General features: G+C 57.6%; 1 protein-coding gene across 7 annotated transcripts in view; it reads right to left on the bottom strand.

The window, feature by feature from the left end:
* Window positions 1-257: 257 nt before the first annotated feature.
* The window catches only part of TMC8 (transmembrane channel like 8), a 13,058-nt gene continuing 432 nt past the window's right edge, over window positions 258-12,883 (bottom strand). The window contains exons 1-17 of one of the 7 annotated variants that reach the window (XM_066237858.1): window positions 11,704-11,866; window positions 9,920-10,118; window positions 7,708-8,004; window positions 7,419-7,567; window positions 6,927-7,076; window positions 6,602-6,684; window positions 5,943-6,079; window positions 5,461-5,608; window positions 4,979-5,149; window positions 4,553-4,692; window positions 3,303-3,426; window positions 2,866-2,963; window positions 2,489-2,672; window positions 2,188-2,318; window positions 1,935-2,093; window positions 1,428-1,506; window positions 258-757 (exon numbers count right to left, since the gene is read on the bottom strand). In XM_066237858.1, coding sequence (XP_066093955.1) covers window positions 410-757; window positions 1,428-1,506; window positions 1,935-2,093; window positions 2,188-2,318; window positions 2,489-2,672; window positions 2,866-2,963; window positions 3,303-3,426; window positions 4,553-4,692; window positions 4,979-5,149; window positions 5,461-5,608; window positions 5,943-6,079; window positions 6,602-6,684; window positions 6,927-7,076; window positions 7,419-7,567; window positions 7,708-7,874 — 2,268 coding nt within the window. In that variant the 5' untranslated portion in view covers window positions 7,875-8,004; window positions 9,920-10,118; window positions 11,704-11,866 and the 3' untranslated portion in view covers window positions 258-409. Of the gene's footprint in view, window positions 758-1,427; window positions 1,507-1,934; window positions 2,094-2,187; window positions 2,319-2,488; window positions 2,673-2,865; window positions 2,964-3,302; window positions 3,427-4,552; window positions 4,693-4,978; window positions 5,150-5,460; window positions 5,609-5,942; window positions 6,080-6,601; window positions 6,685-6,926; window positions 7,077-7,418; window positions 7,568-7,707; window positions 8,005-8,175; window positions 8,205-8,540; window positions 8,612-9,919; window positions 10,123-11,703; window positions 11,867-12,883 lie in introns of those variants that run through there. The other 6 variants (XM_066237857.1, XM_066237859.1, XM_066237860.1 and 3 more) reach the window with 6 other exon arrangements.

Raw genomic sequence — 12,883 nt, 5'->3', positions numbered from 1 at the left:
ATGGTGCAGTGGGGCTCAGTGTTCAAATCCCAGCTATGTCCTAGCTGACTGCACCTCTGTGAGTGTTGCCGTCTCATACACGAAGAAGGGATAGCAGGAGGTTGTGTGGGGTGTTATGCAGTCATAACGCAGCAGAACAAAAGTACTCTGTGCCAGGTTACCTCCTCCCACAGGTGGAGATCCTCACATTTTATGATGGCACTGCCCACAGCAAACAACTTCTGAGCACTCCCAATGGATGTATATTTATAAATTGTATTCATGGGTTACTATACTAACATATGCTCATTATAAAACAATTGACAAAACAGAAAACTTTAAAAAATAGTATAAAAAAATAAACTATAAGCACAAGTTTCCCTATTTTCTTCCTGTGGCTCTTGGGCATGTGAACCCCACTTTGGGGCCTCTACGGAGAGGCAGTGATCACCAGGGGGCAGGAGCGTGGGGTAAGGGGGACTCTGGGGCAGAAGTGGGGGCTGCACGTCGGGCCTGGGGAGTCTCCTGGCTGAGGTGGGGGGTCGGTGCTACAGCTCTGTGTGCTGGGGAAACAGAATCTACAGATGGGATCCATGTGGGAGGGTGAGGGCCTGGAGGACCTGGGGCCCGGGGAGCCCGGGCAGGGGAATCCGGGACAGAAGGATCGCGGGTGTGAAGATCTCGAGTGAGGGGGCTCAGGCTCCAGAGAGTCACCGAGGTCCAGCTCTTGCAGTAGCCGCGACAGGTCCTCCACCAGGTGCCACTTCTCCTGGACTTGCTAAAGGGGAGTGACCAGCCAGTTAGGAATGGCGTGGCGCTGCCCCCCACTAGCAGGCCAGGCCCAGGAGCGGTCGGCCGCTGTTGCTGATCCGCCCCCCCTGAGGCCCCGCCCCTTCAGGTCCTGCCCCTTGAGAGGCCACGCCCTGTAAGATCCCGTTCCCTCCCAAGAACGTCCATCCAGGGCCCCGCCTTAGGCGGTCCGAGACCACACCCCCCAACAGGGTATCGGAGGCGTCCTTTGCCACACTTTTATTAAACACTTGTCCCAAACAACTAAGGCGCAAAAAACAAAAACAAAAAGAATAGTAAACACTTGTCCCCAAGTTCAAGGCCACATTCCTATGTCTGGCTCCTGGCCTCAGACCATGCCAACCTCTCCCCTCCTTTTACGTTCCCCACTTCTTTTATTGATTGATTTTTAGATGGGAGAGAGAGAGAGAAGCAGAAAGCATTAACTCAGTAGTAGTTGCTTCCCGTATGTGGCTTGACCAGGCAAGCCCAGGGTTTTGAACTGGCAACCTCAGCATTCCAGGTCCACGCTTTATCCACTGCGCCACCACAGGTCAGGACACCCCCCACACACACTTCTATTCCCAGTCTGATACCACACTCCCCAGACAGAGTCTCACCTGCACTCGGTGGCCCCTCCCAGCCTAGATAAGACTCACCCATACCAGCTGCTTCCGGAGTCCCTGGATGGCCCTCGCCTTGGCCTGGGACTGGGAGACGCACACAGTCAGGACAAGGCTTTGGAGAGAGGGGCATCCAGAGTCAGTCACCCCCTCCCCATTCCTTCCTCTCCACCCTAGTCCCTTAAAATTGCCTCCTGGGCTCTTCTCTCCACCTGGGTTCGCAGAAGCTGCTTTCTCTCACCCCTCCTTTCTCCCACCAGTGCTCAGCCCCTCTCCTCTAAATGACAACAGTAACCACTGAAGGTTTTTCAGCACGTGCACTAGGCACTGTGCTTCCCCAGTGGTCGGGTAAGATGCCCAATTTACAATTTACAGATGAGGCCCCACGGGACTGCCCATAGACACAGAGGAACCCCTAGGCCACCAGCCTTCCTGGACTCTCCTTGTCTGGCCCCTGGATCCCGTAAGACTGGATGAAGGTGCCCATGGAAGGACCTCCTCCCAGGTGTCCTCTCCCCTGACCCCTGCCACCCTGAGAGGCACCTGAGCAGGATGAGGAGAGGAAAGCTGAAGGCATGGGAGCCCAGATAGTGGAAGACGCGCTGGCCAAAGGGTGGCAGCTGGAGGGCCACCAGCTCTGGGACCACCTGCCAGGGGGCTGAATAGCTGGCAAAGAGGCCGCAGTCCCAGGAGGAGTGGATACTGTGAAGAGACGGCCAGAACAGGGCTGGCGTCAGGGCCCCAGTGAGGAGCTGCCCACCTATCCTTCAGCCTCCGGCCCCTCTACACCCCTCACCTGCTGACCACATAGCCCAGGGGCACAGTGGCTAGAAGCAGGCCAAGGATGAGCACCAGCTGGAAGAAGAAGGTGGAGCTAGAGGCTCGGAATCTCCGAGGGGACGCCTTGGAGTTTCTCAGGAGGGTGTACTAGGGAGCAAGCAACAACAATGAGGGCTGTTAGCTCCTATTTGCCGACACCAAGGAATCTGAGGCCCAGAGAAGTGATGCTGTGGGTGGGGGGTCAGAGGCAGGACGTCAACCCCACTCAGGTGCCCACCCAGGTGCCTCCTGCCCCCTCCTAGCATGTGAGACCACACCTTCTTGATGTAGAAGGTGAGGAATATAAAGATACTGTTAAGCAGGGGCAGCAGCGGGCAGTAGAAGAGGCCCATCCAGGTGACAGTCTGCCCTGTCACGATGTCCAGCACGTTCTTGGGCACAAGGAACTCCTCCCGGTCCAACCAGGTCCAGAACCGGCCTGAAAATCGCTCCACCAGCAGCCTGGGCACAGGGAGTATCCAGGTATTACCACCCGGAAGGACATGTGGACCACGTCTCTCATGATCATGGCCACAAACCATCCCACACTCAGTCACACAGACACATGCATGGACAACTGCTCACCCTTGGCTGTGGTCATTGGCCACTCCCAGATATGCCCAGCTCACCCCCATGGTGTCCCCATCTGGCTCACCTCCTAGGTAGGCTGACGAGGAAGGCGAAGGCCACGGTGAGCAGGAAGTTGAAGGTAATCAGCTTGTACAGCTCTTCCCCCACCGAATTCTCCCAGCACTGGTGCAGAATGGTCCATCACCACCCACAGTCCCAACCAACCACCCCTCACCCTCCCATGGGGGCGTTCCCGTGGACAGGAGCCTTGCCTGGAGTCTGATATAATTACTGAGTCAAAACCTGGGCCTCAAGGATAAGACTTACAGGGGGAAACCAGACAGCCAGGGCTGCCACCCTGCACAGTGCAGTGTGATGCAAATAGCACCCCCTGGAGGTATGCTAAAGAAGGGGAGGCTCTACCCACAGCCTCTCCCAAAGGTGAGGCTTGAAGAGGGACAGGAAGATCACAGAGTTGGGGAAACACCCCCAGGGACAAGCTCTGAAGGAGCCCCCAGCCACCTGGTAGTCACAGGCGTTGTAGCCATAGGACTCACAGCTGGTCTTGTTTCTGCCGATGCACAGGATGGTCTGGCCCAGCGAGAAGGAGAACATCCCCAGGCTGGCCAGCTTCAGCACCACACACCTGGGGGCAGGGACTGTGTCAGGGAAGGGGCCCAGGTATGCTGGCATGCTCAACCCAGGACACAGATGTGGCTGATAACTGCATGAGACCGTGTCTCTCCTGGGGTCAGCACCCTCTAAATCCAGAACCCAGCCCCCTTCCAATCTGCTTTGTCTGTGGCAATGTTCCCCAAAGTGTGTTCCCTGGAATCTTGGTCTCCAGATAATTCGTGGGAGAAGGATTGTATTTAAATCAGTTTGGGAAACAGTGCACAGTCTCATCACCCTTCCCCCACACCCAGTTTGGAGACTCACAGGGCTAGATGCACCTTTAGTATCCTATTGCAGGTGAGTTCATCCTTTCTCCTACTGCCTGTTAATGCCTAGGCCACTTATACTGCCTCATATGTCACAAACACGTGCATGTATACTACTGAGTGAGCACACTGGGTCACCCAGGTAGATGACCAACCCCAAATCATTCCATGCACATTATATCTAAGTGTGGACTTTCCGATGCTGGTGCATGGCAGGCTGTTGACAGTGTTCCTTCTGTAGAGGGAGGCTGGGAGGCAGGTTGGGTGGGGTGGAGAGGGAGGTTAGGTGGGGGGTGAGATCCAAAGAGGGGCTGTGGGTCCAAGGCAGGACTCTAGCCAGGAGGGGGGAGACAGAGCAGAGGGAGATTTGTGTCTGAGCCTGCACCCGGCAGGCATTGTGAGTTCGACCTTGGCCAAGGCACCTGGCCCCTGTGAACCTGTAGGGGATGAGGATGGTTCTGACTTCATAGGTCACATGGGGGTTGTCAAGGCAAGGGGTGTAAGCCCTCAGGCACGTGGAAACTGTGTACTTCCCACATCCCTGGTTTTCCTCTGTGTGTGAAGCTGGTTCCCAACACCCTCTGGCAAAACAGCCACTGGCCCTTTTGAGTGACTGATGCTTGGTCCAGACTGCTGGCTTGCTTTGGACAAAGGGGACTGGCACACCTCAGGACTGGCAAGGCTCCTGAGATGGCGTGTTCTGGTAGCACCTTCATGCCTTCCCTTGCTTGGGACCCCTGGTGCCAGGGTACAACTCCTCATGTGCCTCTGAGCGCTCCCTGCCTTCCCCTCCACTTGGGTCCCATCTGTCACCCCAAGGGTGGCACACACCAAATAAGGGTAAGGTTGACCTCGGTGTTGGGAGGGTAGTTCTCCAGCTGGACCAGGAAAACAAACAGCAGAGGACCCAGAAAGTTGACCAGGGAGATGACGCCATAAGGCAGGTACTGGAGAAGCACAAACAGGGGCTCCTTTGGGGAAAAGCAGGGAAGGAGCACATGAGCAGAGGGCCCTCAGCAGCCTGCCCTCCCCTGCACCCCCTACAGGGTAACTGGGGCAGGCAGGCCTTGCATCTGTAAGCCCATGGCAGGTGAGGGACATCCTCAGGTACAGCCAGTCTGATTGGGCTGTGACCTGGGGCAAATTGCTTCAACCTCTCTGAACCTCAGTTTCCTCATCTCATGCAAAGTGGGACCATTCCATCTCCTCCCACAGTTCAGGGCAGGATTAAATAAACACATGTCAGTTGCCTGGCACCTCCTTGTTGTCCTGCGAGTACTTGGTGGCCCAGAAGATGGCGCTGATGGACCCAACCACCAGGAGTCCAATGAGAATGTTGACCCGCAGGTAGGTGAGCAGGTGGCAGGCTCTTTGGGCCCGGGTCTGCTGCTGCACCAGCAGGAAGCGGTGCCCCTCCTCCAGCTCCACCTGTTGTGGGGGCAGAAACAGCGACAGGTAGATACGGCTGGCCCTGGCTGGGTGGTGCATGGAAAGGGGAGCAGTCAATGTTCATGGGACACAGGCTGCCAGGATCTAGGCAGGGTTTGGGTGACACTGGGTCATGGACAGGCTCAGGAGTGGTGGCTGGTTTTATCTAGACCACCCCCTTCTTGCACTGTGCAGGTGAGCAGGTGAGTGCTCACACCTAACACTGCATAGCCCCTACCTCCAGCTGTAATACCATGTGCACACACACTTACACTCACTTACACAGACACACCTCATGCTCTCTCACTCACCTTGAACTCATTGCTGATCTCATGCTTCTTGATGGTGGCTGCTTCCTGCACCCGGATACAGAAGTCCCAAGAGGAGAAGACCTTGGCACTGAGAGGCGACCTGTAGTCCTGGCCCAGGAACAGCTTTTGAGGCAGCCCCTTCACCATTCTGGAGGGGCAGGAAGCCAGGGCCTACTGGGGAGGGGCACCTCCACCTGCCAGCCTCAGCCTTGGCTCAGCTCTGGGTCTGGGGTGGGAAGCCTCTGGCATCCCTAGGGGCAGACTTTGGCCTCAACTTGGGTTGGGGGCGTGGGGATACAAAGGCAGTGGCCCCTGTCCCTGAGGTCTGCAGCTGGGGACACAGAGTTTGGACCCTGGAAGCACCTATGAGCCTTATTGGACAGGAGCCAGGGTCTTCCTACCAATTTGGGGGGTACCTCGCTAAAAAGGTGAGCAGGGAAGACCTGCCTCTTAAGAGATAGAGGTAAGGGCCCCGCTCTCACCGCCGCAGGGTCCCACAGAAGCAGAGGAGCAGGCAGGCCAGCGGGCTCAGGAGGTAGGCCAGGCGGATGCTGTATGCTGAGCTGCTCTCAGGCCCTGCCTGGTAGGTGCCATAGAAGAGGTAGGTGTTGTTGAAGGCCTGGGGATGCAGATGATGACAACTGTATGAGTCCCTGTGAGGCTGTGTGCTAAGTGCTTCCCATGTATGAACTCACTCACTCTTACAATAACCCCATCAGGTAAGGGTAAGAGTAGCCCCATTTCACAGAGACTCAGAGGGGTTAGGCAACCTGCCCAAGGCCACTCAGTTTCAAGGAAGAGAAAGGGCTGGAACACAGGAGACTGCATGGTAACCACCAAGTGCCTTTCAGGGATGAGGGTGGGGTGGTGCTTATCTCAGATTCCTGGACACTTGTCCCCTCTTGTCCCTTGCACTCCCACACCAGATGGGCCCTGAGCACTGGGCATGTGTCCCTAAGCCTGGGTTGTGTGCAGTGAGTGGCCTCAGTCTTTCTTTGACCCCATCACTGGCTCAGCTAGCTGGTCTAAGACTGTCTCCCTAAAAGCCAAAATGTCCTTGAAGAAGTGGGGGTCCACTAGACTGGGGTTCCCTCAGGCCAGTTCCCTGGATTCCCCAGCTCTCCTGATGGAGCCCACTTACTTTGCCAGTTAAAACATTCCAAATTTGATGGTGGAAACTGGGAAAACCCATCTGGGGCTGGGAGCCACCGGGACACTGGACGGCTGTTGAGGAGGGAGAGAGGGCAAGAGGAAAGGACCCCCAAGGCATAAGTGGGACTCTGCCCCTACTCACTCCAGAGTCCCCAACCCCAGGGAGGCATGCTATGCAGAAGCCTGTTCAAGTGGAGACCCAGGGCTGGATCTAAGCAGGAGGAAGCCCAGATCTCCCAACACTCTGAGCCTCGACCACTCCAGGGTGTAGGTGGTCTCCAGGTCACTGTTCCCTCTGTGGGACAGGAACTCACTGAAGTTAAGGGTGGGGCCTGGGTCAGGGGGGCGGAGCCAGACCAGGGGCAGCAGGACTAAGCTGGAGGTCAGAAGCAGGGTCAGTAGGTTGAGCATCAGCAGGAAACGAAGGAAGGTGAAGTAGGATTGGATTCCGGTGCCAAAGAGGCCTATGGGGAGAACAGCAGGTGAGTCACAGGCACTGAGCCTGAAACCAGCTAGAATCCGAGGGCTGACCAACCCAGCCGGTTGTGGGTGATCAGCCTTATGGCACCTCTGTTTAATAGTCCCATCCTGGAGGCCCCTCTAACTACCTCTGACAGCCACCGGGGGTGCTGCCCTCTATCAAGGTTTAGTCCTCATCTCTGGTGTGGAGGGATGTGTGTTAGGATGGGGAGTTTGGTTGGCTGGGTCAGAGGGAAGCAATGGCAAGGGGGATGCCCTCCTCCCATTTCTAAACTGAACACTGAGACTCCAGAGAGGGGAGGCGGGAGGTGGGGTGCAGGTCGTACCCCCGATCTCGTAGAGTGCCCCCTCCCATAGTCCAAAGATCTGGGCCAGACATTGTGCTGCCTCCCCCAGGCGCCGAGTCGCAGTCCCCCGCCTTCGCCGCCACTGCTGCCAGTATGAGGTCTTCGCCCCCTCGGGCTCCTGCAGCTGCCTGGGATGGGGTGGTGATGGGGGTGCCCCTGAGTCACTCACCGTGTACACCCAGGCCAGGCAGAGCAGCCCCAGTTGATTTCCACCCCCATCCCCCCACCCCACTGCCGGCCTGAGCTGTGTCTTCACCCTGGCACCCACCGGATGAGGCGCTTGTCCACCATGGCATAGGGCAGCATCCGCAGCGATGCCTGGGAGGAGTGCAGCCACTCCATCTCCTGTTCCCACAACTCCTCCCCCGCAGGCTCAGGTTCTGGCTCTGGCTGCCCGGGAGACTGCCCCGACAGCACTGACCACTGCCGCAGCATCGCTGCTGGGGAGGAGGAGGCTGGGGCAAAGAGCTGCAATACCCCTTTTCCAGGAAGGATGTGGGCGCCTGTTGTGTGAGCCTCAAGGTCTTGGCCTTGGCATGCCCAGAAATGAAGAGAAAGAACCCTGCTGGAAGAGATGGGGCCTCAGTCCTCATTCACCTCCCAAAGCAACGCATCACGAGGGGCCTCATTTTTCCTGTCTGTCAAATAGGGAGAAAGGTGGAAAGGGCACGGAAAGACGGGACCCTCACAGCCCAAGCCAAGGCACGCTGGACTCAAGGCCCACTCTGCCTGCTACCTGTGGCTGCTGGCCTTCCAGGTCACCCTGTGTGAGAGACAATTCCAGCTCTTCATGTGCTGATTCTCCTTCGAGGAAGCAGTCCCTATCCTGAACCCAACAGTTTCTAGGATCAGGTACCCTGCAGCACACAGATCTGGATGTGCTGAAACCCACTTCTGTCTAGCTTGTGGTTCCGGCCTGTCTCCCTCGGACCCCAGATGAGGTGTGACTACCGCCCCAGTCCTACGAAGGGGCCGATGGGACTCCTCTGCCGTTTGTGTAGCGACTGCAACCACGGCCCCAGCCCCAGCAGCTCCTCCGCCTCAGTTCTCTTTTATCCCCTCACGTTCGGACTCCTGTCCCCTACTCTGCACCCAGCTCACCTGGGGACAAGGGAACAAATGGCCAGAGCAGATACCCTCTTCGGACTGGTTCCCTTTACGCCTGGCAGGGCTTGAAGAGCCGAGCGGGAGGGGGTCACATGACAGGAACCCCAGCTCCAGCGCGGCCTCCTACCCCTCGCTCCCCTCCCCCACCTCCCGCAGTTTCCTCTGCTGCTCACTGACGGCTGGCACTTCCTGCGGGGCCCGAGGCGCTGGTGGCAGGTGAGAGGCGCGGGCAGCTAGCTCAGCCTCCCCAGTACGCGCTGGGCAGGCTCGGCCTTTCCCCTCCCCGTGTGGTACGTGGACAGGCCCAGCCGAATCCGAGGGACCCCAGCTCCAGCGGCTGGGGCTTCCCAGAGCCCAGGGTCTGCACTGTGGCAGCTCGCAGTTCGGAGCCCCGCTGGCCTGGGCCCCGCCCTTCCGGCCTGGAGAGCTGAAGCCTGACCCGGTGGGGCTGTGGGCGCTGCAGGCAGGGGGCAGGGGGCCACAGGGGCCTGGCCCTTATCTGCCTGTGGCCGGTGGCCCTGGCTTTGCTCGGAGAGCATGATAGTGACTTACTGGGTGGGCCCTATCACATCAGACCGTTATTTTTTAACTTCCCGCCTCTGTCCTTGGCATTCATGCCAAAGCCTGGGCTGAGAGCACTTAGGGAAGAACTCCATTTATGCCTGCCCAGTTAAGATGTTTGAGTCACCGTGGCCATTTCTCGCTCTCCTGGGATCCCCTGAGAGTCCTCAAGCTTCTTGCCTTCCTCCTCGCTCTCTCTCCTCCACTTTTAGGGCCCAGCCATCTCATAGCTGAGCTCCCGTGGCTTTTCTGCCTCCCTGCCTGGCCCTGTTCTGGTTTGCTAAGTCCCTCCACTATGCCAGGCCCCAGGTGGGGGGTTGGTGCTGGGCACACAGTGGGATCAGAGACTTGGAGGAGTTGAGACAGATTGGCAAATGTATATGGCAGGTGTCCTAATAGGGTTCAATCCACGAAAGCCTCTCAGAGGAGATGACCTTCAAGTTAGGCCTGACATCATGAAAGGAGGCTGAAGCGTGGGTGTGCAGGGAGGTGGGGAGAAGAGGGAGGAGAGACAGACTGGACAGGCTTGGGCTGCTATGTTCAGCGCCCTCGTGCCAAGATACAGCCTGAGACTGTATCTGAGGACCACACTGACAGCTGCAAAATACCCCCCAACTCCGGCCCCTCCCTCTTTGTCCAACCTCAGTCCCAGGACCCCTTTCCCATTGGGTTGCACCATGTGTCTCCATTTGGGTGTCCTGGCTGTGCCCACCTGTTCTTCCCTCCTGGCAGCCTCCTTCCTTTTCTCCTTCCAACTCACTCATACCCTGCCTGCCCCTCAAGGCTTCTCCCAACCAAGGGTATCCCTTCACCACTGTCCAGAGTGGAGACCTGTTGTCTCAAATCTGTGGGATCCTCTCTTCTGGCCTTCTGCCAGGCTTTGTCAAAGTCAGGTTTCCAGGCAGAGTTGGGGAACTGAACAAGACTCAGGTCTGGTGGATGACTTCTGGAGGCTGATGAACCTCTTAGCCTCAGGTTCCTCATCTGTGAACTAGGGACGTGCTTACCTCCCTGGCTTGTGAAGAAAAATGGAAAATGACCGTGGGACAGCCAGAGTGTCAGTTTCTGCCACCTTGCCCCTCCTCCCAACCAGTGCACAGGATGAGCCCTCAGGGGCTCCTGGCTGAGCAGCAATGAAAGCCATGCCCAGATCAGGGTGGGGTAGATCACCTGGATTCTGCCAGCCAGCCTGGGGAGTGTTTGTCAAAAGGCAGGGGTTGGGCCCTGGCCGGTTGGCTCAGTGGTAGAGCGTCGGCCTGGCGTGCAGAAGTCCCAGGTTCGATTCCCGGCCAGGGCACACAGGAGAAGCGCCCATCTGCTTCTCCACCCCTCCCCCTCTCCTTCCTCTCTGTCTCTCTCTTCCCCTCCCGCAGCCAAGGCTCCATTGGAGCAAGGATGGCCGGGGCGCTGGGGATGCCTCCTTGGCCTCTGCCCCAGGCGCTAGAGTGGCTCTGGTCGCGACAGAGCTACGACCCAGAGGGGCAGAGCATCGCCTCCTGGTGGGCATGCCGGGTGGATCCTGGTCGGGCGCATGCGGGAGTCTGTCTGACTGTCCTCATTTCCAGCTTCAGAAAAATACAAAAAGAAAAAGAAAAAGGCAGGGGTTACCCAACCTGGTGTCATAAGGTGCTGTGTTAGTGGGGCTTTGCAGCACTCTGTTATTTTGATAATTATCCTGGGAAGTGGGAGGGCTTGCAGTTATTTTTTTATTTTTTATTTTTTTTCTTTTCTTTAAAAAAAATTTTTTTTTTATTATTATTCATTTTTAGAGAGGAGAGGGAGAGACAGAGAGGAGAGACAGAGAGAGAGAAAGGGGGAGGAGCTGGAAGCATCAACTCCCATATGTGCCTTGACCAGGCAAGCCCAGGGTTTCGAACCGGCGACCTCAGCATTTCCAGGTCGACGCTTTATCCACTGTGCCACCACAGGTCAGGCAGGGCTTGCAGTTATTGTCCCCCTTTGAAACTTAGGGAAACTGAGTCCTATAGAAATTGCGGGCTTCACCCAGAGGTTGGAGTAGATATAGACACTCAAGCCTTCATTCTGCCAGACTTCAGGGTGGGGTGCAAGAACTGTTGAAGTTGGCAGAGAGAGGGCATAGTTGCTGGAGGAGACCCCAGTAGAGGTAGAGTGTGCCCAAGGACCAAGCCAGGTCACATGAGGCCTGAGGCTTGCTCCCACGTGGGCCCCACTGGGCGGTACATCTCCCTCTGGGCCTTTGGTCACTCCCTTCCTGTAACCTGAGTCCCTCTCCCAGGTGGTGGATTCTCAACCATAGTACCCAGTGGCCTTCTGGGGACAGGGCCCCTCTTCCTCAGCACCTCCCAGGGAAGCACCCCTTCCGGGGCGTGGGGGCGGTGCTCTCCTTCCAGCCCCAGCAGTTCCCGGCCGGCCTGGCAGCTCCACCCCGTGCAAATTTCTTTAGGCTCCTGGGTATCCTGGGGTTTGACTCTCTTGGGGGGGGTGGGAGCAGGGAAACTGCAGCCTCCAGCCCACCCCAGCTGGCTTGGCAGCAACCCAGGAGAGGGCAATGATGTGTACCCAGTCTGGGGTGGGAAGGTGGGGAGGCTGGGTGACCCCAGCCGGTAACACTGACCATCAGTGAGGAGTGAGGCAGTGGTGGCCGAGGGCGAGGGGCTCCCGAGTTGCTCCTGCTCTGCGCGAAGAGGCTTGGCTATGGTTCAATCTGGGCATAAGTTTCTCTCAGGGGGAACTGCTGCAGTGGAGTTCCTGGGAGGGGCCCCACCCGGAAGGGCCCAACCCTTGCCCCTCCCTACCTAGCTCACGGCTCAGGAATGGTGCACCCAGAAACTCACCGGACCAGACCTGGCCTGGAGTAGGGTGTCAGAGCACCATTACCAGCTAGAGTAAGTCCAGGGTAGTGCTCAGGTGGGCCCAGGTGAGCCCCCATTCTCTGGGGGAAGGCAGTTGGGACCAGGCCATAGCTTCTGACCGCCTCCTGCTTCCCTGCTCCTCCCATCTCCACTCTTCGGCCTTCCTGTTTGGAGACCGGGTGTGTTGTGTGTTGTGTGTTGTGTGTTGTGAGGCCAGTGGATCGGGGCTTGGGAGGGTCAGTCTGAAGGATTCCAGCTCAGGGGTTGGATTGGGGAGCACACTGTCAGGACCCTGCCAACAACTTTCCAGGCTGAGGAGTTCCCACCTCTGAACCCTCTCTGCTGTTTTTCCCGATCTGTGCTCCTGCAGGAGGGAAGGGGAGTGGGGAGGGGGGCCTGGGCTCAAAGACTGGACATTCTGGATACCTCTAAGTGAGGACTCTGTCTGGGCACAGTCCTAGCAGGACCTGCTCTGTCTGGGCACTCTGGGAGTGGAGGAGAGGAAGGACAGAGGACAGGACAGACTGAAGGCTTGGCCCTTGTGCTGGGGCAGAGTCCTGCAGCAATCAGCTGGTGGCTAGGAGCTTGCTCCCCCCACCCCACTCCCACGGGGTGAAGAGTCCAGACAAAGCCACCCTGCTTCCAGTTGTCCTGGGTGATTGCAGAGACCTCTGATCAGACAAAGGCTGGACAAAGGCAGTCTGTTTAATGCCCAACCCCTCCCCCAGCCAGCTGCCTTGGTGGGCTTGCCCTGGGTGACTGGTGACTGGTTTCAAAATGTACGGGGTTAGTTTCCCGAGAACACCCTGCCTTGCACCCTTGCAGGCTAGGGGTGCAGTGACCACTGTGTGTGTGTATGTGAGATGCTGCCTGGGTGGGACCCAGCTGGAAGAGGTTGTGTTGTTCTGCCTGAGCAGGGGTGGGGTGGGATTTCCTGTGAGG

The sequence above is a fragment of the Saccopteryx bilineata genome, chromosome 6 (genome assembly GCF_036850765.1).
Source record: "Saccopteryx bilineata isolate mSacBil1 chromosome 6, mSacBil1_pri_phased_curated, whole genome shotgun sequence".
NCBI lineage: Eukaryota > Metazoa > Chordata > Mammalia > Chiroptera > Emballonuridae > Saccopteryx > Saccopteryx bilineata.
This window is presented reverse-complemented; position numbering and strand designations above follow the sequence as displayed.